The sequence below is a fragment of the Sinohyriopsis cumingii genome, chromosome 12 (assembly GCF_028554795.1).
Source record: "Sinohyriopsis cumingii isolate HCF-2022 chromosome 12, ASM2855479v2, whole genome shotgun sequence".
NCBI classification, from domain to species: domain Eukaryota; kingdom Metazoa; phylum Mollusca; class Bivalvia; order Unionida; family Unionidae; genus Sinohyriopsis; species Sinohyriopsis cumingii.
In genome coordinates, this window is record NC_142972.1 from 104,004,794 (window position 1) to 104,028,802 (window position 24,009).

Sequence of the window (24,009 nt, forward strand, 5' to 3'; positions counted from 1 at the left end):
AGGTGGACCTTTGTATGAGGACTAGTGGTTAGGGACCTCTTGTATCTGCAGATAGTGTAAAGTGGCCAAAGCTTATACTTTATAATAAGATGGGGTCATGTCCACCTGTCTCTCATGTTAAGTTCTGCACCTACCAAACAAATATAAATTCCTTTCTTTTAGGTGAATTGTACATTTTGAAGTAGGACAGGTACATACTATTTGGTACATTGACCTTTGACCTAGTTATTACATAATATGACATAATGTGATTTATCCCACATCGCCTATGTGAAGTTCAATAAGTGCTGATATGAATAAGATACAACTCATAGTTGAAAGAATTCATTTTATTTCAAAAGATGATTTTGATGGTGAAGCAAAAGTATGAAAACAATAGTTCAAACAGCCCAATGACATTTTTATACACATTCATATAAGACATAGGTTAGTACCTCATCAAATTGTTTTTCACAAGTGAGACTAAGTATATTTGTTACTTATACAGTCCCGAACTATTTCACAGATTATTGGAAAAATTAAGGTTTACTATAGGCATAACGGTACCAATTGCGCAAGTCCAGGTGGGCGGAGCTTAAGGTGTATGGAACATTGTCATTGTCAAATTGACAATCTAGAATTGTTCTATATGACAGTGTGTGAAATGCATGCCCAAGTAGGAAAGAAAGTATATTTCACAAAACATTAGCATTGAGGTATATGGAAAAACAATTGGTACCGTGATACCTTAAGAGCTTGTCACGTCACGTGTTCGGTAGGCGGAGCGATCTACTTTCTGACGTAAGGTCAATTCCAAGCTGTACTTGATTTTATTATTCCCAGCCTTGTGCCTACATATACTGGAAAGAGCTTGTGAATTTGCTACACCGCCAGTGTGTGGTTACATGCTGAATGTATGCAATTAACATCGACACATCTTCAGAAAACATGCTCGATAGACTTCGGCGTTTTGACATTATTAAGATAACGCTAGATTTGAACACCGCTTTTAGAATATAAATGATCCATATATAAGAAGTTGGAGAAGAATCGTGTTGGGAGCTAGTGTTGAACAGAAAAGACAATAATAAAAAACAAACCAACCCAGGTAACTAACTGTTGTTTTGATCAAGATCCTTGTAATAAAAGCACACTAAATGTTTACTAAAGTTTCATCTGCTCCCATATTATACATGACAACCATTGGAAATGAAATCGCAAATCGAATGCACATAATTACATTTAAAGTTCTTGAACTGTACATAAACTGCGAAATAAGTCAAAATGTTGCTGCATTAGAAACATTTAAAACAACAAGCGTTTGCATGTGTTCTAACAAAGCACAACAGACAAAAATAAATTTATCAGTGTAAATTTTAAAATAACGAACTGCAATCAAAGATCGGTGACCAGCTTCTTAAATGGAAAATAATAAATCTATAAAGCCAGCATTTTATCACAACTTACTCCTTGTGCAAAAATTGTGGTAAGTGACCGTTTTGCTATTTATGTCTGGCAATAACACCATGTGAAGAGTTATGTTGGATAAATATTCCTACTCGGCGACATAGGCTTTGGTCTTATTGTTCATTATTAATGCTTTCTTGATCGACTTTAAAAATAAATAAATTAAAACATACCTAATTCCCTTCACTTTGTAAATTCGCTAAATGTTCTATATTAAGATGAACCCTTTATTCAACCAAGGAGTAAGTTTTAGTGATTTGATTTAAAGTACAGGTATTTCGATCTTTAACATCGTCTCTTGAATGAGTTAAAGTAAAATATTGGTGTTATAATGACGAATATTCCTTGATAGTTTCGTTACATCTTCCCATATTATTGCATGACTTATAGTTAGAAATATGTTTGAGAACTCATGGATATTTGTCGTTATTAAAGGCAATGATTTGAGTGGTTGTCCTATGACATTGTCCATTTTATAACATTGGAAGATATTGTTTGGCGACCATACTCAAGCATAAGCTAATAGCTATAGCAGTGATCTTTAAGGGTCTGGTTCATCACAAACCCTGCTGTTAAGAACTTGATGACCGTTTTGAAGCCAATTATTAAAAATAGGTTTCATGAGTGAAACAAACAAATGCTTCCCTTTAAGATTATATGTCCTTCCATACATAATTGCATTCCTATATGTAGGTCAGTAAGAGGATACATGTATTTTGATAATCATAAAAATACTACACATATTGAAAGAGTATGACGTAAGCAACGTACATCAATAACAATGCAAAATATTCCTAAAATATGATATGAAAGCAACATGATACGTACACAAATATAAATATTTTATTCCCATGATAAGGCAAGCCTGAATATATGAAGATCCTTATTTTTCCAACATGACAGAAGGCACATGTCACAATCTTCATTGAAACACATTGCCATTGGATCCTTAATGACTATGTTTGTTGTAGTCTGAATAAAAACTCCATCTGAAGACAGTTGAATTATATTGTGGGAATTGTTTCCTACCACGTAAACATAGTCGTCCCTGTCAATGGTGACAGCCTGTGGTCCCTTTAGATCCTGATGTTTGAAAGTAAAATATTTCTTGCCATCAAGACCAAAACAATGAAGAGAGTTGTCCTGATATACTGAAACGTAAAGGAATGTTTGTGATGCATTTAGAGCAGCGTAGGTCCAACTGCAACCTACACCATCAAATTCTTGGCATGATTTCTCCTTCCCATCCATATTGATTATGCTCCAGTAGTACTTTCCATCACCGCATGGTCCAGATAATATCATCTCATCCTGACCGACAACTGCTATACCGTAACATTCCGATCTCGTTGCTATCTTTCTTGTAGGGATAATGGTGTTGTCTATGATGGATAAGAATTGAATCGTACGATGGTTGGGCATCGACACCGCTATCTCACTCTGGCCAACCGCACAAAGCTGTGCTGGAGATTCTGATAGTATGTAGAATGAGAGAGAGTTAAATAAAGAATCAAGAAGGTGGCACACGTTGTTTTCATAATCCAGCAGCATAACTAGGTCACGGGATACGTATTTAATATCCGTATAACATGGAATGTCACCGCCTTGAACTGTGATCTCATCAACAGTGACATCCTCTGCCTCGGACCGTGTGAGGGACTTAAATCCTGTTGTTACCATGGCGTTTTCATCATTTTTTGTCATTTTTAGTTTTGCAATTTGCACTCTTGAGATTGACGCCCTAGACAGGAATTGAGGATTGAACTCTAATTCTAATTTTATGCTGTCATTCTGAATATAGTTTTTATCAAGTTGCGTCTTAGAAAAGGAAAGATGACTTGATATTGATTTGACCAGGAGAAACATTTGGGATTCTGTTGCAAATCTACTCACATAATCAACAATAAAATGTGAATTTCTGATTGACATAATCTGAGATTGACAGACTGACTTGAACTGCTCTATTTTCCTCGTTTCTTCCTTGTAGATTTTCCCGCATTCAGTTGTCACCCTTCTTTCCAAATCATCTAGGGCATTATTTATTGATGTTTTCATTGCTCTTATTTCTTCGCTCATATCACTTATCTGACATTCAAGCTTTTTTAGGTGTGACACATTAATGTTAGTAAGCAATCTGACCCGATCTTCAAGCCTCTTTATCTGCAATTTTATATCGTTGAGAGTATATGATACATTGAATGTGTCGGTATTCAGCTCAACCACTTTTGAACAGGTTTTATGATGAGAAACGAAACATTTGCAGCAAAGCTGGACTTCATGATTTTTACAGTAAAATTCAAAAGGAAGCTGTGCATGGTCAACGCACTTAAACACTGCATTGTGTTGAAGAACAATATTCTGTTTGCTTGGCAACTCGTCGATTTTCAGGATATCATGCGTGTTTAGCAATCTCAGATTTCTGTGCGTTCTTGAGCAACTTTCGCACAGAGCTTGTTCACATAACATGCACAACTCACTGGCTGGATTCTGTACATCCTGCGCCAGGCATACATCACAAAGCAGGTTTACTTTCACTTTCAATTTCATTAACACTGAGATGAGAAGTGTATTAAGAGGGAATAAATAAACCCATTTATCCAGTGAAATTTCCTCTTCTGAACTAACAATGGTTTCACATATTGGGCAAGAAAATTCAAATTCGCTGTCCTTCACAGCTGTACTGTCTATTATATGAGACTGCAGGCACTGCTCACAAAACGAGTGAGAGCACGGTAGCCGTCTAGGAGACTTAAACACTTTCAGACACAGTGTGCAATTCAAAGCTTCTATTACTTTTTGTTCACCCTCGTCAACTTCATCCGATGCAGTAAAATCTTCATTTGAGGCTGCCATTGTGAATATCTTTCATTCCATCCCGACTTGTCTATGTGGTTGGTATTTGCTCCACTTACAACTCGGGTCACAGGTATGTGTGACAAACGAAGAACTACGGACTGGTTACCGAGTGTTTGCAACACGATTATATACACTATTACTGTTAAATACTACCAACTACTGACTGGTTGCCGAATGTTCGCACCAAGAAGATACGCAGTATAACTGTTAAACAATACCAGTTTTCCACAGTTCTGTATCTGCAACATAGATTAAAAAGGAAATAAATTTAAACGTCAAGGGCATGCACTATTTACTTACAATGGGTAGTATAGCACTAACAGTCCCTAGGCGGATATTTACTATGGAGTGTGTGGTCTGTCTTAACTATCTTCTCATTTTCGACAAAGACCCTTCGCAACCACCCTCAACCTGTTCATTGTTAACCTAGATTTCAACGAAATGTTTACAACCTGCTCACATTATTAATATTATTTTCCATTCTACACCGGTTACTAACATTATTATAATGGGACTAAAAGCTCTGGGTAATTTACTTTGAAGGATATTAATATCTTTTTTAAAGCAGTGGTTGTGTCGTGACACATAAGTGTAAGGTAAGATTATTATATATTCACATATGTAGCGATTAGGGAGTGATCAATATATGGCAGCAGTAATTGGTAGTTGTTTATGTTGGCGGTTCTAGTTCGACCTTTTATTTGTGCAAGCTAGGGAAAAGTACGTGAATTAACCGCACTTTACCTTATGGTATTCAATCTTATTGTGATATAGAAGAGGTCTGAATTATTGAGTCGTTTGGAGTACATTTACACAGCCCCCTCCCTTCTCGCAAATACAGACTGGTCCGTAAAGGAATAGATAAGTGTGTTCTATATCGTAATCATACACATTACCTATGAACAGGTGCTAAAATATAAAAGCAGAATTATTTAATTTTGATTCTTATTTCAAAGCTTCCCAAAGTCATTTTTTTATATCCCCAATCGTTTGTAAATCATTCGGCATGAATAAATACATCGACGTAAATCCAGGCGCTCAGGTTTGTATACATTTATACACTGTGATTTTAATGGATAGAGGAATAGGGTAACCCAGTACCCAGAATAGAAGCAATCACATTATGTGGTATCTCTAGTTTTTTTATAAATTTTAAGTCATATAGTCTGGTGTTTATATGAAAATAAATGAATTAGAGTTAAATAACCAAAATGCAGTTGGAGTTATGAAAGTTTCAGTTTCAGCAGGAAATAATGGAAATATAAATTCAGAAAGAGGGAAACGAGAGGGAAATACAGATGCAGAGAAAGAGAGAGACAAACACACAGATAGACAGACACAGACAGATGAAAATGCACATTCAGGGAGAAAAGGAAGAGATCCAGATGAAGAGAGAGAGAGAGAGATGAAAAATTAGGGAAAAGTTAAGCAAATGCAGATTTCTGACCTGACCCCACCCCAAATGTCCAAAACATCTTAATACAATTTATGGGTTTTATCAAGTCATACCCACAGTATGTATGTGCTCACATGCGAGCACATCTGTAGTGCTGCTTGAAAGCTTGTCATGTTTCGATGTTGTCTATGAATTAATGGGGAAAAAGAGATCACCTGTTCAGTCCAAGATTTTTTTAGAGTACAAATACAGTTTCAGTTTACAGATTTCACTGAGACTAATATTAGGGGAGGGGAGTGAAACTCGCTAGTTCACGATACAAATGCTATGGAAAAATGGGAACTAGCCTAGAAACAGGTGGAGATAAAATGGCTTATATATAGATTTCTCTGACCAGGATCAGTTGATTATGTAAGCTAGATTTTAGTAAAAGGTATCTGTTAAGAGCTATCCGACTTGTAACTGAAGAAAATAGACATTGTTTTATTGGCGGATTTTCAGTCCTTTAGCAGACGTGAGTTTGTAACACTCGTTATTGAAATTAGTACCTTACTCTGGTGCAGAATTTAAAGCACATGTTTTAAATTCACGTAGATCCAGAATTTACCGAGACTCAGATGGTTGTCTCTACAGAGGTGCTGTTATTTTGGATTCATTTTAATGATAAATATAGGTTTTGGTCATAAGCACACGGGAATTTCAAGCTATTGATTTTTCAATATCGTGGTGATTGCATAAGTGTATTATGGGAACTAATTAGTACCGTGATTCCTATGGAGAGCCATATCAATACAATGATTCCACGTAAGCTTATACAATTAATATTACTAAAATGCAAACATCTGGTTCAATGTGTCGATAACAAATGCACTTAATACCCGTAGTAATCCTCAGAGTGACCTTCATTGGGATATGAAACACGCGTTCAGATTTGACAACTATTGCCATAAAGGATGGGGTACAGTATTTAGAGTATGAAGATTTGACAATGCCAGATGGGGTATTCTGCACATTGGTTAATATATATGCAATCAGATGCTGAACGGTTAAACAATTTCCCGATTATAGAACAAGTATGTCGATCGATATGAAACTTATTAGTTGAGTTTTGAAATATTCTGCTTCAAATATGAACACTTAGGCTTTTACCTCCATATTTAAAAGTGATGACCCTTCATGACTTTGCATCGCACAAATTTCATTCAGTGAATGCAATGGACCTTCATTTTTTTTTTTTTAAATTGCTTACGCCTACTATACTTTAGTTTTACACTACATGTGTTCTGAGGGAATTTCTGTCATTTAAATCTCCTTTTTTTACCTTTTTCTCAGCACCAGTATATCGCACAGACATTTCAAGATTATTTTAAATGTTAAAATCGCTTGCTACGGGTAGTATGCCAGACTCGTTTCTCATACATAAATGAATCAACACTTTGTAAATGATTGGAGTGGAGAATGCGCTTTGATATATACTGCATCATAGTTGACTTTTCTAGTTTGTTTATGCTGTTGACATTGCATTGTGTATGCATACTTTCGTTTCTTTCCAGTGGACATGAACTACAATACTACTAACATTCGTCCATTGTTGTATTTGTCCTTCATTAACCTAGATAGCTCTCGCTGTAGGAATTTGTATCCAAACACTCATTCAACCACTATATCTATACTCTGGGAACACAATCGTTATTCTCACATTGGATAATACATGACTCAGACAAACAACCTAATGCCTACGTTCATGTATCGTGGTTCCTTTTTACGGTCTTATGAAAAATATAACAGAAGGATACAAATTTACACAAGGATAGAAGTAACAACGGAAAGGTTTGGTTCAATCGACCATATTTTGAAGATCAACTGGGAACATTTCAATTCATTTAATAACGCCCATAACTTTCTCTACTTGTATGAACAAGATCTGATATTTTTTATTCAACAACTCCTGTCTTTTTGGCATGCACACCTCATTAAGGGGATCACAGTAGCAAATTGCGATTTTGTTTTGCATAGATACCGATAGTGACGTCAGAGTCAACACTGTTGCATTAACTTGTGTTTGTCTGGTACTGTTTAATTTATTGGTTTTCAACCTCATGTGTGCCTTTATTTTGAGAAGCACCATCAAACACTAAGCTACATTCATCATTTCATGTTAACGTGATAATATCATTGTCGTGAATGAATACCCATGTCGACTCTGTATGATATTCAGTTCTATTACATGATGAGTGCCTACATCTTAGAGAAGAACGAAACGTTGCGTAGGTAGATAAAATGCTTTTAACAAGATTAGGAATGGTTTTCCCATTTCTAGTATTGCTGCATATAGAACCTTTAACTTTATTTGGTGCCTTCATCTGCAGAAAAACTATTTTATCACATATAATGTTGCTATTGTCGTTACCTTGATTCTTTAAAAGACACAAAAATAACTTACGTCAATTTTAATTCACAGTACCACGTGGGATGTTCGAGATAACATTAAAGTCTTCATATGACAGATAAAACATGATAATTAGTTTCTTACGTGTTGCTTTGAATACTTCTATTGAAGGGCACATGTTGGATTGTAATACGATTCCTAACAACAAACAAGTACGTGCTTCTTACTGAGAGAGAGAGAGAGAGAGAGAGAGTGATTTAATAATGTCAGTTTTAAACTAGAGTCCTTTTTTTTCATTTTCATTTCGAAAGTTCCAGCTCAGCAGGAACACACATTTAATCTTTATGCAAGTGAAATATATATGGTTTGCAAACACTTCATAAGTCCGATGCATGGTATTAGTCTTGTGTGTGTATCAATTCACATATTTAAAACTAGATCAGGACTGCGAATAACAGTGTTTGCTTGTGGATATAAACAGTTTCATAATATATAGGTTACCAGTATGACCATTAAGTTTAGTCGCACATATGAACTTCTGCGAGATCGAAACCTAAGACTAATGTCCCAACATAACGGTTTATAGAGCGTCTTGATGCTATAGGTAACAAAATTAACTTATGATGAGGGAGAAAAAGAGAGAGATTCAACTCAAAACAAACAGTTAATTAGTGCGCAAACGTGCACATCCTAATGGGTTGTATATATTTCTGGACAATCAGCGCCGATATTCCAGGATGAAGAAAACACGATAACTTAGAAATATGATGATATTAAACGGAGGAGGACGGACGGATAGATGGAATACAGAAACGGGGAGTCCTTCTTGTGAATGTGAAGTTGTTGAAAGCTGCAATTAATATCAATTTGATAATTTTGTTTGGGGAAAATGAAAACACGAATGGATGTAATACTGGCACTTGATTTTTACCAGCTGTGTATCAATACTAAATTATAATTAAATGACCAATACCAACCATAATACTGTTGTACATAACGACATGAAGACTGAGATAGCAACATAAAATGTATACAACTAAACCGTGTTTTCTTTCTCAAAGGTCGAGAAAGTGAGTAGAAAGAATACAGCAATATACGTTTCCTTTATGAACGTTATTTGCCAAAGTACGTGTTGAACAAAGACATGCATATTTATAGTTAGGTATTAACCTATTAGTACAAAGTTTTCTGGGTAAATGTAAAAGGATGAATCTCGTCAAAACGAAACATATATTTGATATATTTACATAATTATTTTGCACATGTGTAGAGATAAAGACTTAATGTCCTGTGCAGATGTGAAACCAATGTGAAAAACATAATATCCATAATATTTTGTCATTATATAGATATCAAGAAAAAAATATGCGATGTTATAACCATGTGTGCTCATGAACGCGTTAGTGCAAACATGATTAAAGCAAATGCTTGTGTGATGCTATGTTTGCGGCACAGCTTGCAACAGACAATATATATTTTCTAATAATTTCTATCTTTTCATAAGAGAAAATGCAGATGTGCATGTCAGGATTTGCTTGAGGGATATAGTGTGATGATACCGATGTATAGAGGATTAAATTAAGTTAAAAGTAACTTGTAAAATTTTTTTTTTTTTTTTTTTTTACCAGAACCATTATTCAGATGATCAAATAAATAAATACAAGATCGTTTTCTACTTCTAGTACTTTGCAAATATATCGCCTGTGGGAGTTCAATGCCTAGGGAACTTAGAATATATTTCAAGCATAGTTCCTTGCCTATAGGCAGATATTGCTTAGTTTTAATATGTATATTTTCAAAATGTTAATGTGTTAACATTCTCATTTTCATACCTACTTCCTTTTATTATTACAATTGCAAAGTAATGTTATAGTTTAAATCAGCTGTTTTCATTGCACGCATTTGGATTTGTAGCTGTTTACTTTAGTTTTATCTAAATTAACAAACCCTAAATAAAATTCTCTGGAACGATATGTGTACTCATAATATTAGTTGCATTTGTCCTTGCTCAATTCTTATTTTTCTACCAGACCAACCAGATCATCTATTTCAACCAATACATATTATTATCATTCAACTGTTATGGATGCGCACATGATATTCAGGCGGACAAGGTATACCATACATTTATCACTTACGCAGCCGTTTAAATCCATCCGGAATTAAATAATTTGGACCACTTAATTATTTTAAATACAACTTACTTCGCTTGGAAATAATGCCGAAACTGGTAGGAGATAAGGTCTCATTCTTAGATATGTATGGATAGTGTGTTGGTGAAAATGTTTCGGTTTTTTTTCTTTCTTTTCGAAATGAATATATGCATATTTTATATTAGTTGGGGACAACTGCATAACATATAGTATCGCAGCCACAGAAATAGGTCTGCTAGAACCATTTTAGTCCATTAGGATAAATAAGACAGTAAAGTGGACATCTGAACTAAAATGCTTGTAAAAGACAAGTTTCAATTTCAAATTGTGACTTTTCGATACCATGTATGGCCTATCTTGTGCTGAAAAACCCTAGAACAACAACAACATGTCTAAATCACAATTGGCTCAGAAAATCTTAATCTCTTCGATTCTGAGAGAAACTGATAAAAACAGCAACGAATGATAAGTGAAAGGGGTATAGAACGATTTGCCTATGTTAAACAATAAATTTAACCTAAACGTTTAATCGGAACTTTCAAACGTATGCATATTTTGTAATATCATTCATGGCATAGAATACAAACAAACCACTCGTCGTACAACCTTTACATACTCGCCCTTGATGAAAATGTCATTGATCTCTTAAATAATACCTTCTTGCTTTGGCTTTGAAAATATCTAAGATGTATGTATTTTCCTTCACTTTGTGAATCTGCCGATATGTTGTTATATATTTGTTGTTATACATTTAGATAAAACCTTCGTTGCAATTTTACTCACTGTGTAATTGTTAATGATTTGATTTATAAAGCACATTTATTAACATTTCGATGTTAAAATATCGTATACTGAATGCATTAATGTTAGGCGATGGTGCTACGATAAAGGGTATCCTTTTTGCCAACATGTCTGAAAGAATCTGCAACCATCTTGACTAAAACACATTGCAGTTGGATCAATAAGGATTATATTTATGACAAGTATACCACGAACTCCGTCTGCAGATAGTTAAAATATATTGCGGGATTTGTGTCGAACCTCGCAAACATTATCATCTCTGTCAATGGTGACAACCTGTGGTCCCATTAGTTATTGATGTCTGAAAGTAAAATATTTCTTAACATCAAGACCGAAACAATAAAGCGAGTCGTCCTCATACACCGATATATAAAGGAAAGTTTTTTGAATGCATTCGGAGCGACATAGGTCTGACATGTAATTTCACCATCAAGCTCATTTGAGGATTTCTCCTTCCTATGCTGAGTAATGAGATTCCAGTAGTACTTTCTGTCATCACCATATGATCCCAATATTATAAGATCTTCCTGGCTAATAATAGCGATACCGTTCCATTGCCATCGCGTGGTTACCTCCCTTTTGGGTTTTTTGATGTTGTCTTTGACCAAACAGAATTATAACCTGTGATTGATAGGCATCGATACAGCTATTTCATTCTGATAACAACACAAATCTGCCATAGATATCATGGCAATGTGAAAAACGATATAGAGATAAATAAGAGTGAAGAAGATGACATATGTTGTTGCTAAAATCCAGCAGCACAACAAAGTCAGGTGATATTATATTGTTAAAGAAATAGGGAACATACAATTAAAGGTGTGGTTATGTTACTCATTTGTTGCCCAAGATAAATTAAATAATAGTTTGGGGCGACCCAGTTACACCGAAAAAGATTTACAGTACATTATAGGGAATGAATTGCGCGAACGTTCCGATATGCATATTTGTCGAGTAGAAACGAGGCTGAATAAACGTGACGTCTCAGGATCTTTTGCAGCTATCGGCCATTGCTCAGCATCCTGTTGATCACTTGTGCTTGAAAGTAGGCAGCTTATTAGTGTTCGTATTCGAGTTTATTTTCCAAGAATCTTCCAAAATGCCTCACTGTGCAGCGTTTGGATGCAACAACAATTCGACTGGTAATTTTTTTCCGATTTCCGAAAGACAAAATCCGACGATACGGTTGGATCCATTACTGTCGCCGTGAGAACTTTGAGCCGGTAAGTCATAGACTTTGCAGCCTTCATTTTTCAAAAGATCAGTATGAAGTTAATCCAGAAAGACGTGCAGAATTGGGATATTTAAATGCCAGGGCAAGACTTAATCCGACTGCAGTACCAGATATTGTTCTAACCCTAGGCCTGGGGGAACATCTAACGACAGATCCGAGTGGCAGCAGCACCACAACTGTCAAACCTAAACGAGTAAGAGGTGCCTATCACAAACGACGGAATGCAGAGGTAAATAAATATGTTGTATGCACTCTAATTTCCATCAATGTCTTGATCATAATGTAATTGAAGAATTTAACAATAATATCTACATAAAATAGAGCTTTGTTCATCTCAGATTCCCATGCTTCTCCATCATTATCACCACACACACCCACCCCACCCCACCCCACCCCACCCCATGTGCTGCGGAGACTGAATTATTGAGTAGACTATATATTCCTGGAACATATTTATCTCGGAAAGAGTGTTTATGACGCTAACGTTAGAGTGACAGTACTGTGTATTTAAAATATAGTGGAATGCATAATTTCATGTTTTTCACTATCTCCTGAGAAATATGAGCCTTAGGCTATGACATAGGATAAACGTCTTTGTGCCCCCCCACACACACACATACCTCCTTTTCACCTTTTGTGCGGCCATAAATGTAATGAATCAGTTGTTGTTATGTGACTACTGAAATGTTTCAAAGATACTACATACATACTACAAATGCTTTTTCTTGTCAATACTAATTGTTTTTTTGTTTCTTTCAGGTTCTGCATCAAGCAATGCAAAGTTACAAAATACAAATTATGTGCTTGATACACCTGCAAGTGAAAGTGCTCTGGTAGAGGTATATGATGTTGAACTTAGCATACCAGCTTTCGTACCAAGTCCTCAGGCCCAACCACAGAAACTAACACGAAGTGTGAAGGTTCAGGCTAAATTAGATCCCACAAGGAGTACTCGCAGAATTCAGGTTCGAGCTGCAACAAGATCAATATCAATTCAGTGTGAGCTCCTAAAACCAACAGATGATTCAGATAATGAAACTGAACCAAGCAGTGAGGACGACACTGACCCTGATACATACTATGATTCAGAATATGAACCACATTCAGATACTGATAATGGAGAGGACAGTGATGATGACAGTGACTTTGAAGATATGCACATGAATTATAAGCTTGATAAAGATGCAAACCAGAAGATCACCAACAGTTTCTAGTGTCTGAGTCTGCTTTGGCAGAATTGACGAGTGTGTGTAAATCATGTTGTTTGCCCTCCCAGACATTTGTGAAATTTTCTCGAGGAACAATGATCACAACAAATTCAGCTTGTGTCAATGGTCACATTTCAGAATGGAAAAGTCAGCCCTGTGATGGAAGAATGCCATGGAGTAATATGTTTACTGTAGGAGAAATATTTTTCTCAGGTATCAAATGTGCAAAAGCTTTGCTCCTATTTTAGGGGATGAATATGCAAAGTTTCAGTAAACGTACATTTTGAAAAGTTACAAACATCTTATATTGTACCTGCAGTTGAAGTGGTATGGGAGAAACAACAAGCTTCCTCAATTGAAGAGCGCACTGGAAAGCAAATAATATGTGGAGGTGATGCTCGTTGCGATTCCCCTGGGTTTTCAGCCAAATATGGGGCTTATACTTTGATGGATTTGGAGGCCAAGAAAGTACTTGACATCCAGCTAGTGCAGGTACAATATATGGTTGTCATTAAAGCGTTATTTGAATGTTATTATTATATTGTATACAGCTTTTAAATTGGCAATGAAAGAGGGAGGCAGAAAGACAGCATTTAACTTTGAGTAGAATTATTGAATTGTCAAGGTCTTTTTATTCCACTAGCATACCAAATTTCAATTGTGTATAGATAGCACTATATGTTGATTGGGTTGGTTGATTATGTTTTACCAGAATATTATACTTTTGTATTATAGTCTGTACTTTGACGACATAGCTGTATCAAATTTTATCAAGTTGAAGTACCTCAAGATAATGCATTAGATCAATTAAATGTTAGCACAAGTGATTGTTAGGTTACTGGGAACTAGACTTGTTGTTTTGAAATTGTCAGAGATACATATTTAGACTGCTCAGCACATTTTAACACCTGCAAAGGCTATCCAATGCCATCTGCCTTTTTGTATCCTTGAAAGTGCTGTTAAAAACAATTAATCAACTTTGCAAATTGTGCATTTTCTTTCTATTTAAGATCAACGAAGTTAAAGGGTCCACACACATGGAGATTGAAGGACTGAAGAGAGGATTGAATCACATTATTAATGATCATGGTTTGACCATTAAAGCCCTTGTTACAGATTGGCATAGAATGGTGCAGAAATATACGAGAGAGGAGCGAGCAGATATGAAACATTATTTTGATGTATGGCACTTGGCAAAATTAATTAGACTGACTTTTAATTCAAAATATCGTCATTTTCTTACGGATGCTATTCTCATGAAAAATTATGCCTTTGTTTGAATGCATGCTTTTTCATTTTCAGGCATCTCCAAAAAGCTGGAGGCAGCTTCAAAAAAGAAGGATGATGGTGACCTGATTCGACCGTGGATCAAGTCTACGGTAAACCATGCCTACTGGGTTGCAGCTATTATGCGGACAATGGTAAACTTAAAGTTGCTAAATGGGATTCACTTATGAACTACATCACAAACAAGCACGAGGACAACTCTACCATCTTCTGCAAATGTGAACATGGTCCCATTTTGGAAGAAAGACAGTGGTTGAAGGATGGTATGTTTACAATTAGAATGTGTATAGAAAGGTATACATATGCTTACATTGCTCTCTTTCAATATCCAGTTACTGATACTAGATGTGTACAAACGTGAGCTACCGGCATATAACCAAACAGTGAATGAGATTTGGCCATAATTTTATCACGATTTTTCTAATCAGAGTTTTGTATATATATATATATATATATATATATATATATATATATATATATATATGGGAAACACAGTGCTTTTTCTATTGTGGGTTATTCTAACAAAGATTAAATCACTATACGCCTTTGATTTAACCAAACATGTAAGCAAAGAATGATAAACTTGTTCATTTCTCTTGATTAGGATCCGTGGCATACAAGCTTATGGATTAAGTCGTTCGCAGTCCTCACATACCCCGATACATCCAGAGGCTATCACCTATACATCAAACGTATGGTTTAGAAGTGTTCCACAATGTTGTGAATCGCTACGCACCCAAGAGCACACACTTCTTGTATGGATTCATGCTTGCAAGGTAACTAGTATGCAATTATATTAGGTGAAAATGAGAACATGTGCTTCCGATCAGCTGCTGATAGCACTTTTTCCCCCATGGTGAGATATAAAAAAACTTTTGCAGAAATTAATTATTGCATGAAATTGAGCCACTTTTGCCAGTACTTTGAAACACTTATATATTAGATATTAATCATTGTACTGTATATATAATGTTTAAAAACTAAATTGAAAAAACCCTACCTGAAAACCATAAATGTAAAACTAGCTCAGTAAGTAGCAAGAATCTCCGACCATTTAATTCTGATTTTTTTTTTTTTTTTTTCTTATTTTTTTTTTTTTTTTTTTTTTTTTTTTTTTGTTGCTTTTATTTATTCAGGTTACATCTAGCTGCCCTGCACTATAATGAAAATTCAAACAATGCACATGCAGTGACCAAGACTGGCCAGGAGCGGTGGAGAGTTGTCTATCCAAAAAGCAAGAAAGGGATGGAGGCTGTTGTAAAGCCCTGCAAAGTAGACCCAACCTTTGGTAAGATTTTGACTAAATATGTTGGTGGCATATCTGTTATGTGCTGTATCCTCCATTTCTACACCAAAGCCATTGTGTATAAGCTGCTGTCACAATTTCTCGGGGATGATTGATGTCAATTGTAGATTGACAATAGCCAATTTTAATGTATAAATGTGATGTCCAGTGTAAACAGGTAATCAGTGCTGGATTAAGGCCTTGTAAGCACTGAAAATAGCATGGTACAAAATGTGAAACTAAAAAAAACATTATTAAAAGTTAAAAAGAAAAGTAAATCAAAATACATGGAGATCGAAATGGTCATATATAATTCAATAATTTCATCATAAACACTTAATTTGAATTTGTTTCTGGGACCCCTATTGGGCCGGTGCCTTAAGCCAATCCACCACTGCAAGTAATTAGAAGAAATAAAGTAATCTCTAGTAAAATCTGAAATATATATAAAACAATTAAATACATTTATAGTTCATGGAATAAATTTTATTAAAGTTCATTATGTTGGGACACGGATTATCCTATAATTTTATTCTTTAAGGTTACATTGCACTCCTGAAGCAGGAATTGCTGGACTTGAGGCAGGACTTGCCTACATACACAGAAGCATACATGTTCATAAAAAGGGCATCTCAGTATCCACCACCACTCACAGCATCATACAAACAATTTTCAAAACATGAACTCATCATAAAGCACAAATCACGCTTTATGAAATCCTAGAATTTTTATGGTGCAGCATATTTGAAACCAACATATTCCTCTGAGGGAAAAAATTCTCTGATTTTTGTAACAACACAGGATGGAAGAACTTTACGGCTGTGTCTGCCTAGTCAATGCCAAATCCATGTAACAAAACGCCAATGTGATATATGCCTGTATGTTCTGAAAATAAATATAGAATGCCTGTAAGAGTAAATTCATACAAGAGTTAGATATTTCTTCTTTGGTAAATCATGCAGAATTGTACTTTTAGTACCTCAGGTGAATTACGTTTGATATGTTTATATTTTATAAAAATTATTTATCTTCTTTGAATACATATAGATTTGATACAAGACATCATATATGTGAAATGATCCATATCATTATAAAATTGTTCTATTTATTTGTTGTTTGTTTATTGTGTTCTTGAAGACTCATTAAATCTAGCTGATAAGCAAAAAATATTTTTTGTCATGACTGCAACATCATAGTAATTATTAGAATTTATAACGAACCTGCTATTCTTTTCTCAAAACTATATATATATATATATATATATATATATATATATATATATATATATATATATATATATATATATATTGATGGCACATGTGCACAATCCAGGCTATATAATGTAAAAAAAGATTAGATATCATTCTAAAGAAAAGACAAGAAAAAAAGGTAAAGTCTTCAAAAGAGAAAGCTACATTTTCTTCTTAAAAACTGCATTCTCTTCATAAATTCAAGACCATCACAGCTTGAACATCATAATGGAATGCATCTCTCTGCAATAAATGTTGCCTCCATGAGTTGTAAGATGAAAACACTTTGAAGAAAGAAAATCTTGCAAATAGTTTGTTTTGTAAAATTGTGTCACAAACATTGTCACAAGTGTAGGAAAATCTGATTAAACAGGAACTTTGAAGAAATTTGTATAAGACTGGTAAAATGACTCGTGTATTGGTTCAATATCATCCAAAGGTCCATGATGTTCCAGGTATTCATACAGGGATACTTCCAGCACGTGTCTGTTTAAGCAGTTCGCAATGAAACTTTCATGGAGGGTTATACCCTTCTTTTCCTCAGTTACCTCTACCTCTTCATAGCATAAGCACTCAATTGCCGAGTTCATCACTTGGCAATATCCACAATCACACCTGTAAGGAAAGAGCACAACATAATTTGGACCATTCAAGAACGTTTAAAAATCACTTTCAACATTTTGTAAGCATTGAAAAGGAAAGATGCAGATTAGAAATAACATGTTGATTCTGCATTTGAAATAAAGTTTGACAAAACAACATTAGTTCTCAGTATGTTGCCTTTCAAAGTTTAGAGTAAGCATTATCAAGTCAATGTGATATTATGAGTTGAATTGTATTCAATAGGTTAATATTCAGTGCAACTTATGATATCATTTGACCTGTGATGTTTGTGTTTATAGATTACAGAAGGAGTTAATCTCTGGTGTGTACTGACATTCGTTATCATAGTCATGTATTCTGCGTGGGCTTTTGTTCTTTATTTGAAAAAGAAAACATATACTTCACTGTGTGAAGAAGTAAATGTAGTTGAAGTTTAAAATAATGAACAATAAAACAATCTGTGTTTACAGTGTACAGCACGTCATTATTTCTACTAGAATCAGTGCTCTGAAACAATGCAGCAATTATAAATTTACAAAATCTACATGTGGCTTTCGTTGCTTTAAAAATTATGAAAACTTTGCTACTTAATATCGAAAATGTTTTATTTAGCAAGACATAAACACTAGAATACAGCTTTACAAGCATCTAATTTGATAACTCGCACTATCGGTAATCTTTAAAAGTTTCAGGAAATCAAAGGAGGATTATCAAAATTTGGGTCCACCAAAACTTACAGATTTATACACACGGGAGTTGACAAAGTTCCAGTTTCTTTTAATGAAATGTAACGTGCGTTCTGCTCATCTTTTTAAAAAAAATATGAAATGCATGCTATAAATTGGTACAAACCATTGTGTGTTCTCGAGTCGTCCTTCTTCACTCGGCAAAATATCCTCATCATTCGAAGAACATGAGGACGTGTCATCACTACCCTCTTCGTTGTTAGTCTTCAAAAGTGGCTCAAACTGATACGGTAAAATGTTCATGCTTACAGAGAAGTCGGGGAAGTCGTTCTCGCAATTTTCCATGATGCAAAAGGGAAAAGAAATTATCTGAATCACACTAGCAATGTTCGTAGTTAGCTGGTTGGGTAGTAGCAATAAATCATATGACGTCACTACCGGCCACGTGATACATATCTAGTTATCTCTCAAGGCACTTGCGCGGATAACTTAAATATTTCCTTGTAGTAACTAAAAAGCCAGAGAACGGTGTACGGGAATAAGATAAAATATAATTTTGCACGACAGGCAATCAAATAATATAAAACTTAATGTACGTTCCCTATTCCTTTAATGCATAGTTTTCCGTCTCGCAGATTGTATGTTAGTTATATACGCCTTTTTGATGAGTGTAACCAGTACGTGTGATAAGCTGGGGAGTACAACGGACTGGTTACCGATTTGTTCTCAACAAGAGTGTGTGCTATAATAGTTATGCATTACAAAGTTTGCATATTTACTTATCGATGCGATTTACGTACAGTTAGTTATGAAAAGCAATTCAACGTGCAAGTTATGAGTATGCATACATATTTGATACACAACATATCCAAGAATCACTATCTCTGGCTCCTTTTATGAATAATCTTCTCAACAATGTTGACATTATCGTTCCTGTCATATTTAATATTATTAATATCCAGTGGCCACTATTTCAAGCCCTTTTTATCACAGTCCTTCATTTCCTTCATCTTCATAATATACTTTATATCCAAGGAACTCAGTTTAGAAAAGTCCTTTTAGTTGATAATCGCTCATATAAAACAATTGTCCATCTGGTATCGATGTGGCACATAAGCAGCGTCTGTGTCAAATGTCTGGACATCCGGTACAGTTGTACAGCCAGATCTACACTTAATATTCACGATAGCTCATACAAAACCTTTTTACGCATCACCTGTCAAATGTTTATAAACCATTTTATGATATATGTGTAAATGTTGTTTCTCTTTAAAATGTCTGGATAAATTAATTATACCGCTGTATAGCTAGATGTTCACTTAATGCTCACGATAGCTCATGCCAAATTATTGTTTCTGTGGTGTCCCTGTCAAATATTTAGACACATACATATGATGCGGTTGTTTAAAGCGACACTCAAGACCAAATCACTGACATCAACAACAACTATTCGGCTCCAAATCCAAGTCTCATACCTTGGTTACAAGATTATATAAGGAATATTATATTGTAACTGACCATGTTGGTTTTAACCATATTACTCCAACCGCAACAAATCCAAATTTCTTGCTTGGGAAAAGCGAACAAAAAGATCAAACTTGTAATTTAATTTATCGAGGAAAATCCGTCTTACACAAGCAAATTGTATTGCAAATACCAATAACTGTCGTTCATATTTATTCATTCTTAATTCATTTTGATTTCACCACCGACATCTCTTTCTCTCAGTCTAATGTTTCATCTAGAATCCTTTTAGGAAACGAGATGACATTCTTAACATGCTTATTTAATAGCGCTCTTGGATCATGATTTTTATGTGCATGGTTCGCATAATTTTCGTGTAATATGACAGGAAAGTGTTACAACAGAAATTAAGACCATCGTACATTAGCTTCATCAAGACTACATTTTATGATCGCTTATAGGTTGACTCCACGTACAAACTGCACATGTTCAGATCTACAAAATAATCCGATCAACAAGAACCTTAGATACCCTACCAGTCGAGATTCAGATAGCATAACTAGATCAAAATATATGCATAGCAGTTTTGAATAAGCATACTTCCCAACCTCTTTCACGGTGTCACGCGGTGGAATGAAACAACTTAAAAACGACTTGCGAGTGCTTCTTCAAATGCACTTGTGTTTTTGGGTGTGTGTTGTTTTCTTAATAAAATTTGGGATACGTGTGAAAGGAAGTGAGCTTTATGGTAAATGCTGTAAACAAATCTGTATGGAATTGTCTTTAGTCATTTCTGTCAAATAGCTACCTGATGGATTTCTTTTAAAGTAACAGCGTTCTATCTGAGAGACAACAGGGATTCAGAAACAATCGGTATTGAGACAGCCTGCTTAAATCACACGCCATTATCCAGCAGTTGTTCAGCAGTTGTTCTAAGCAACAAACAACGAATCGATGCAATCCTGCTCGACTACAGCAAAGCCTTTAATAAAGTCCTTCATAATCACCTTGCAGCCAAGCTTCGTCACTAAGGTGTCAGATTCTAGATAAGATCCTTGAGTGTATCAACAGCTCTATCATTAGAAGAAACCAACAGGTTATGTTCGAAGGCCAGTCATCTTCATCAGACTCCATCACTTCAGGCTTTCCACAAGGAACGGTCATGGGTCCCCAAATGTTCTTGTTCTACATTAATGACTTGCCGTTGAGGGTCGATTCCCATGTTAGCCTTTGTGCCGACGAAAGCTTGCTGTACAGAGTAATCAATTAGGAACAGGACGCAGAAGTACTACAAGAAGACCTAGACCGCCGAAAACAACGGGACAAAATACTGGCTAATGGAGTTAAAGCCTGACAAGTGCAACGTCATATGAATTACCAGCAAGAGACGGATCGTCCCGTCCATATCTTCCATCCCTGGTCAAGAACTTGCTATGACATCCAAGGCCAAATATTTTGGATTAACAATTGATAACAATTTATCCTGAAACAATTACATCAAGAAGGCTAACAACACCACAGCGTTCCTTCCAATAAATATGTTCAAATGCCCTGAACATGCATAATCAACGTGCTAAAATCCTTTACAGACTCCACATTTACAGTTGCATCGACCGTTCGGGACATATCTAACAAATCAAATATTGCTAAACTTGAAGCAGTACAACGTTGGGCGGTATTGTTTACTATTAGTATTTATCGGCAGATCAGCAGTGTCACCACCATGCTCCCACATTTGGGATGGGAAAGGTTAAAATCCGACGACAAGAAGCAAAATCTGTTATGAGGTACACCAGCTAGTTAACATCCCAACAGCACCATTCCTCAACCTAACAGGAGTTTACACTATAGGACATTCATTCAGACCTCTCCTCCCCTAAAGCAGAGACAATGTAAACAAGTACTCATTCTTCCCATCCGGAATCCGCCCGTGGAATTACCTACCATCCAATCTAGTCAACGCTAAAACCATGGTTGCTTTCAGAGCAGAATATGGCGCAGTGACCACTATGCTCCACACCAGAGATATTTCTAACTTCTTTTTATCTGCACTTGAACTTTTCATCACGTGTACATAGTCCAGAGGAACCAAGCAGAATGTTGATAGAAGAAGAACAAACGGTTAACCAAGAATATATGACACTTTGATATTATATATCATGATTATGTCCGAAAATAAATTTCAACAGGTCGGGCAGACCATGGAATTTTATGATTTTAAATTGTGTACTCATCCAACGTTTCTCTTGTCCTCCTATATCAATAACATATACTAAAAATACTTGAGATATAATCCGACGAGCCTATCCGTCTTTAAATGAGGATTATCGTCTCCCTGAGACTGGGCACGGTTAACGTAAAAATGTAGATGCTACTTCACTTAAAATGTCTAGCTTCTTGCCGTATACTTATCCTTATGAAATATATTTTCTTTTAGAAATATTCTTCCTAGAAATTCTGTAAAACACGCTGGCAAATTTCTATTAAATTACGGGGGTATTAGTTTTCTCTTTTATGATATTGGTTATGTTTTTTGCCCTTGTAGTCTTAAATTGTATTTATGAATTATTAAGAGTAAATTTTGAGCAATTATTTCGAATCCAATTCCTGAGAATATTTATCTCTCTGAGAGAACATCTCAATAGCTCTTCATACACATATATATAGTATCCGATGTTACATACTAATTTAGAACCAGACCTAGGCAGCATCAGCAAAATGTTGGAACAGGAATAGAGAAGAATAGAGCAAAATGGAGATTTCAGTTCCTTTGCCCCGAACAATCCGTTCACCATTTCGCAGCAAGGAACAAGTTAAGGTGCAAATGGCAAATGTTAAACTGTTTCTTTGTTTAACGAATTTAATAATTAACTGAATACGTGAAAAAATACATTTAAAGCTATACGTTGCTATTGTTTGTACACTATTCTTAACGGATGGATTAGTGACGTGCGTTTGTCCTGTGAGTGGAGGTACCAAACGAAATGAAAGCAATCAAATGCTAGAAATGTGTGACAATAGAGTCTTCAATCTAAAGACTTGAGGGGTGTACATTAACACAGTTAATGGATCATTTAAACGCTTAATACAGTTAACTAGTGCGTGTAAGCGAGTGAGAGGGAGAGATATTGTTATTTACAATATTTATGCGGTAAAGTTTGAAAGTCAAATAATGTGGAAGTGTTTAATTGATAATGCTTTTGATTTGTTCGGTAAAGACAGCATTTGTCAGGTTGAGTAATCAGAGGTATGACGTATGATGTTTACTATCTCTATCATGCGTGGATTAATACTTTGATAAAATAATGATGTCACCTTTAACGTCGTACACAAGATCAAGGCTTTTGCATCAACTCACTGAATCCTAGTTAATTGCACGTTTATCAATTTATAAAATTGTTTATTCAACCCTTGGAAAACGTACTAGTAAATAATATCATCTACAAGAAAAAAAGGCGATAACATTTTGCGGTAATCGTATTGAGCTCCAGCATAAAAAGGAGAGAATTCCGAGACAGAAAGATCATTCTGAATACAAACGTTCACTGAGAGTGATGAATCGGGCATATCAGCAGTATGACGGATGAACATGTGCGATGGACTTGAGTGTGATGCTGTGCTCTGTTAGCAGAGTGAGGTACTGCTATCACTTGGTAAGCTTTTACAGTCTCTTATATATATATATATATATATATATATATATATATATATATATATATATATATATATATATATATATATATATATATATATATATATATATATATATATGTGTGTGTGTGTGTGTGTGTGTGTGTGTGTGTGTGTGTATAATATCAGTGCACTTGCAAACCAGCCATGATTATACTAGCTCATCGAGTTGTACCAATCAAAGAAAGATACGTTTTTAGAGGCTTTGTATACCTATTGTGCTTTTAAACGTCAGTTTCAAGTGTTCAAAGAGACATTTGC

At 35.2% G+C, this 24,009-nt stretch overlaps 2 protein-coding genes and 1 long non-coding RNA gene across 3 annotated transcripts in view; 1 reads left to right on the forward strand and 2 right to left on the reverse strand.

Annotated features, from left to right (window-relative positions):
- Positions 1–227: 227 nt before the first annotated feature.
- Positions 228–24,009, reverse strand: part of LOC149787157 (uncharacterized) — a 58,988-nt gene continuing 35,206 nt past the window's right edge. Inside the window, exon 4 of the mRNA XM_089976056.1 lies at positions 228–4,308. Coding sequence (XP_089832182.1) covers positions 2,290–4,308 — 2,019 coding nt within the window. The 3' untranslated portion in view covers positions 228–2,289. The remainder of the gene's footprint in view (positions 4,309–24,009) is intronic.
- Positions 13,840–16,778, forward strand: LOC149787158 (uncharacterized). Its single transcript, XR_016425114.1, has 3 exons — positions 13,840–13,975; positions 15,907–16,058; positions 16,597–16,778. It is a non-coding gene; the product is annotated as an uncharacterized LOC149787158 (long non-coding RNA).
- LOC149787159 (uncharacterized) lies at positions 17,622–19,011 on the reverse strand. The gene is made up of 2 exons (XM_089977656.1): positions 18,761–19,011; positions 17,622–17,920 (listed from the first exon to the last, which is right to left on the reverse strand). Exons 1-2 carry the CDS (start codon positions 18,937–18,939, stop codon positions 17,671–17,673), a joined length of 429 nt encoding a protein of 142 aa, XP_089833782.1. The 5' UTR covers positions 18,940–19,011; the 3' UTR covers positions 17,622–17,670.

Bases quoted from the DNA above. Each gene is read 5' to 3' on its own strand.
- LOC149787159 (XM_089977656.1), bottom strand. From the start codon at position 18,939: ATGGAAAATTGCGAGAACGACTTCCCCGACTTCTCTGTAAGCATGAAC. The intron at 17,921-18,760 runs GTTTGTACCAAT...CTTTCCTTACAG, and splicing joins CGACTCGAGAACACACAATG to GTGTGATTGTGGATATTGCC.